A 5097-nucleotide genomic window follows, 5' to 3' on the forward strand; every position below is an offset into this window, starting at 1 on the left:
GAGTGCTCTGTTAGACAACTATTGTTTCTAAAAGTTTCATAGAAACTTTTTGCATGCTCTGAAGTAATTTTGTGATAAAGGGAGCTTGGAAAGTTGGATTTTTAAGGCCATAAAGACCAATTTTCCTATCCGCCATAAGGTACCTTTTGTCAAATTATGGTCACATATCATCAACACATCACTTCAAGTAGCTTTAATTACAAGGTATATGTACCTTTGAAATATTTATTTCAACTGTTATGATCATATTGCTTTTTTCCCCTTCTATAGCCCCAAACGGGTGGTAGGGTGGGGGGCCAGTGTGCAGTGTCACATTTTTGCGATGGTACTGGCCAACACCCTGCATAAATGCAGGATGCAAGAACACTGCAAAATAATTGATTTTATTGGTATTTTTCATTATTACATTATTGTTATCAAATTTTTATTATCATCAAAAAACACTAAATTACCGGTAATAATATTATTATTATCATTGTTCAGAGATTGTTTTAAAAATAATTAATTGAAGCATTGTTGATTATAATGTTGATTGCCACGCAATTCTTCTCTTACTTTGGCTCTTTCAATCTCTTCCAGTCTAACTCTTCTTTTGATTTGCATTTCCTCCTCCTGCTTCTGTTCTTCAAGTCTCTGCCTTTTCAATTTTCTTCTTTCTTCTGCCTCAAAATTATTTAATTTACTCCTTATCTGATCATAATCAGACTGCAATTTGTACTGATCACTTCTTAACATGGAATAATCACTTCGCAAATCGTCATGATTGGCCTTCAGTTGATTATAATCACTCTGAAGTTTTCCTTTTCCCGTTTTTAAAGATGCATGCTCTTTTAGCAGTTTTTCATAATCAAACTTTACTCTTTCGTAATCGTTTTTCATTTTCTCATAATCTGCTGTTAAACTCTTCAACTTTCTGTCACGCTCTTTAATACCTTTCCCCAGAGTCTTTTTGTCACCTTTAAGTTCCTTTATTTTATTTTCTCTTTCTGTAGCAACTTTGCACCAATCGACACTATCATAAAAAAGATCGTCATCTTCGTCTTCAACTGCAGTATCATTAGGACGAGCATCAGTCTCATGAGCTTGACCATCATCGGCCATTTTTGAACAGGTCTGGTCTAAGACTAAGTTCACTTTTAAAGTTATAATTAATAAGCTTAAAGTTACTAAAAATAGACAAACCCTGAATCTAGGCCTGGTCACTGAAATCTATTTATAGATCTAGATCTATACAACGGAGTGTCAGTCACGAGGTCGAGAAGACAAAAGAGAAAGTAAAGGAAATTTTGTGGCAACCTGCTAATAGAAATACGTCTTCCTTAAGCTCTTTTGTAAGCAGTGTTTGGATGGACCCGTCTGCTCCTAGACTTAGCTCTACTCCTACAAAACGTTCGTATGATGTCAGCGAACTAGAAGTATCAAATAATGTCACTGTTCATGGGCAAGTAGTAGAGTTGTCACCCCTTAAAAAGGGCAGGAATAGGGAAAACTGTAATTACTTTCATGGGAAAATCAGCGATAGCAATAAATCAGTCAAGTTCGTTTCTTTTGAACCGAAATTGAGATCATCAATAGAAAAACTCAAAGATCAGAATACTTCTCTTGCTCTCACCGATTGTCAAGTTCAAACAAATAAATTTGACTCTAACCTTGAAGTGGTAACAACCAGGTTTTCTACTGTAGAACATTCTCCAAAGAAATTTAAAGTTGATAAAGCTGAGATTGTGGATGATACTGTTGCCATAGACCAAGTATTTGCAGCTAATGTCAACCAGCACATCTCCACCTGTGGTAAAGTAGTTAAAGTTGATGAAATAGTTGAGATAACAACGAAGTTTGGAAAGTGACTAATGAAACAAGATTGTGTGATTTGAGATTTAAGTGGGAGTTGTCGCATTGTATTGTGGGAAAAGGATACCAGTATGTTGGAGAAAGGGAAGTGCTACAAGTTGGTCAAGGTATTAGTAAAGCAGTTTGAAGGAATCAAATACCTGTCCTTTTGTGATGGTGCATCAGTTGAGCTGCTCCCTGATTTTCTTGAAATAGATCTACCTGAGGAAGATGAGGATGATGAAATTACAGTTCAAGCAACACATCCAATAATGAAAGCTTATGGTGAAATTGTTTCCGTATTAAGTATAACTGATTACACCAGCTGCATAGTTTGTACTGGATCAGTTCGTCATGTTAGTGAAGTTCTTGCAAGGTGCACCAAGTGTCAAGCAACAATGAAATTAAGCCATTGTAACAGTTGTAAATCAGCAAAAATTCTTCTCTCACAAGAATCCAAGAAGTCGTACCTCACTGCGTATAATGAGCAATTGCAAGACATTATATCAGATGTAGATGGTGAGACACTTGAGGAAAAGCTACTAAGTAGTGGTGAGATATCAGTGCAATATTATACTGCAACTAACACAATAAAGACTGTGAGTAAAGTGCCTTCAGCATCATCTGATTAATGACTCTCCCTTTCACAATCATTTAACTTCAATTTAATCATCAAACTGTGATTCATTCACTATTGTAAACTTGGGATCATTATTTTGATTTAATTCAGTTGGTTTGTTGCACAATAATTAATTAAAAACATTATTGATGAAAATTAATTTTTTACAAAATTGATAATAAAAGTCAAAACTGAACTGAATATTTCGCTCAGGCTCGCCCCTTAATGTTCTACATTTTTCTAGTATTAGTATTATTTGTGAGCATGTATAAAACATTTTTGGACCATGTGACTATTATATATTTGAGTGGACCTTTTCTTTGTGTGTTCTCTGATTCACTTTGTTATTCATTAATCATTACTACCGTAAAGACACAATAATATGCTATTGCAAATAACAAGTATTAATGTACCGTATTTCCTTAAAGAAAAGCCCGGGCGTCTATTTCCTAAAATGGTATTTGGATCTTGAAAAAATATTAAAAAAACTTCAGCCCAGAGCGGGATTCGAACCTGTAACCTCATGCTTTTGACTTCTGGAACTTCGGCATTATCCACTAGACTACTGAGTCACTCCTAGGCTAGTGTTGCGTATTTATAGTTTAATTGTATTGCTATCCCGGCATTTATTCGAATGCGGCTTCTAATTAAGGATTTACGGTATGAATTTTGAAAATTTGTGGGAGTAGTAAGGTCTGGTGGGAAGAGTATCATTAATGGAAGGGGTGAGGGTCAGGTGGTATTATTTGATTACACTAAAGGAAAAGGAATTAATAAGGTATCTTTAAATTTATAACATGCAAACTGCAAAGGAGATACTTCAGTGGAAGATGTAAATGGTATAATATATAATGCACTGTACTGTATATATTTAGAAAAGACTGTGTACTGTAGGTACAATATTTGTATTGGAGAAAAAAAGCAAGAAAAAGACAACTTCTTTTGTCAAGGGGTGGAACCTCTTAGATCTGCCACTGACAATAGGGAAGACTTGTAGAATTATTGGCCTTGCCCAGCTTTGCGTAGGCGAGGACTAGGTACTCGGTTTGTCTGTCTGTCATTCATTCTGTGTGCTATATTTTGTCTTTGAGAATGTAAATCTTTACAATTGCGCGCTCTAAATCTGCAAGAGCTTCTTTTCTGTTAGAAAAGTCTTGCTTTACTGCTTTGAGATGTTTAGAAAGCAGCTCTAGGTAGTACAAGCTTTTTAACTCACGAGAAAATGCCCAGCAATAGCGGTAGTACTCTGGAGGTAAATGACACTCTTTTCCAGTAGATCAAGACTAGTTATTCATTTCACTTGTGTGGAACTCTTTAAATCTTTCTTGTTGGTGAGTTATGCCTACTCGAATTTTATCCCAAGTGAAGTGCTGTAGCCATAGTTTGCTTGTCTAAGGATCCTAAACTCTCTTAAGTCACTCAATCTATCTAGGCAACAAGCCATTATAACATCATATAGCGCTTAGAAGAAGAGAAAAAACTCTGAATCTTCCTACTCACATGGTCTTGCCGCATTGTTGATAATTAATGCCACGCTTCCAAGGTGGAAGTTGCTGGAGCCTGGGGCCCTGGGCCCTGGAGTAGCTTGCCACTTCTGCAAGCATGCAAGAGCAAGTGTAACTGCAGCTAGCTGTTATGATAATCCCTTGGCCTCAAGAGCACACTTTCTAAATTTTTGCATAGCATGCTTTTGATAGATAGTGGCCACAAAAGCTGTGGTTTTAAAACCCATGATGTTGTATTTGAAATGAGAGTGCAATAAGTATAAATATAGTGTATAAATAAGTGATAAATCTTGAGATGCTAATAGGAATTTATCAATACATTTTACCAATTTTTGGAAGGATCTACATGTCAATCATTTCAATGTACTAGCTTGGGCTAGCTCTAACACCTGCCAAACAGCTTTAGGGGCGAGGCCACGCACCTTTGGTGTCTCGGTTTTATCAGCAACTTGCATGCAGGTACAATTACATACATGTTTATAAGGTTGTATTTTTATTTTTTCATCATTAGATAAAAAAAAGACAAATTAAATCTGTCTCCTGACAATTGCTTTTGCTCTAGCATCTATTGCTCGTAGGGCAATGACTACGCAATTGCATGAATCATCAGTATTGAGAAATACAGTAATTTTGGAGAAGCCAATGAGAGTAAGTGCATATGTGTTACAGTTCATTATAATGTTGGATAAAAAAATATTGGGAAAAAACTTGAGTTGGAGTGATGAGAGTAGGGAATAATCGAGGTGTAATTAATTAATTTTTGTGAGCATGCTTAGTTGTTTTTTGGGCTTGCAACTATTGAAGAAGTTTTTGTTGAATAGACAAATCTTTTAAATCCCAACCAATCCAGCCAAGACAGAGTCTTCAAGACATTTCAACAGTCTGAGAACCTAAAGGAGACAAGCAAGTCCCACATTTGGTGCCGAAACCCGAGAAACTGACAGATCCTTGAGGCAACGCATGGTAAAGGTTGAGGATAAGGACACAAACCACTTTCTCTGGAAGGAAGAAGTGGTAATCTACTTGTACGAGGTAGAGAGTGGAAGGGTTTTAGCCCATTGTTACCCATTTTATATATTTTTCAAAACAATAAATTTGATTAGCAAGCAGGCGTAAGTTCACATCAGCGTTTTGATGGACGAG

General features: G+C 36.2%; 1 protein-coding gene across 1 annotated transcript; it reads right to left on the minus strand.

The window, feature by feature from the left end:
* Positions 1-501: 501 nt before the first annotated feature.
* LOC105316822 (leucine zipper protein 2-like) lies at positions 502-1101 on the minus strand. The gene has a single exon (XM_011412037.1). The coding sequence runs from the start codon at positions 1099-1101 to the stop codon at positions 502-504; it is 600 nt and encodes a 199-aa protein (XP_011410339.1).
* Between the last annotated feature and the right edge of the window lie 3996 nt (positions 1102-5097).

Source organism: Amphimedon queenslandica, unplaced genomic scaffold (assembly GCF_000090795.2).
Source record: "Amphimedon queenslandica unplaced genomic scaffold, v1.1 AMPQUscaffold_13493, whole genome shotgun sequence".
NCBI lineage: Eukaryota > Metazoa > Porifera > Demospongiae > Haplosclerida > Niphatidae > Amphimedon > Amphimedon queenslandica.

Bases quoted from the DNA above. Each gene is read 5' to 3' on its own strand.
- LOC105316822 (XM_011412037.1), bottom strand. From the start codon at position 1,101: ATGGCCGATGATGGTCAAGCTCATGAGACTGATGCTCGTCCTAATGAT.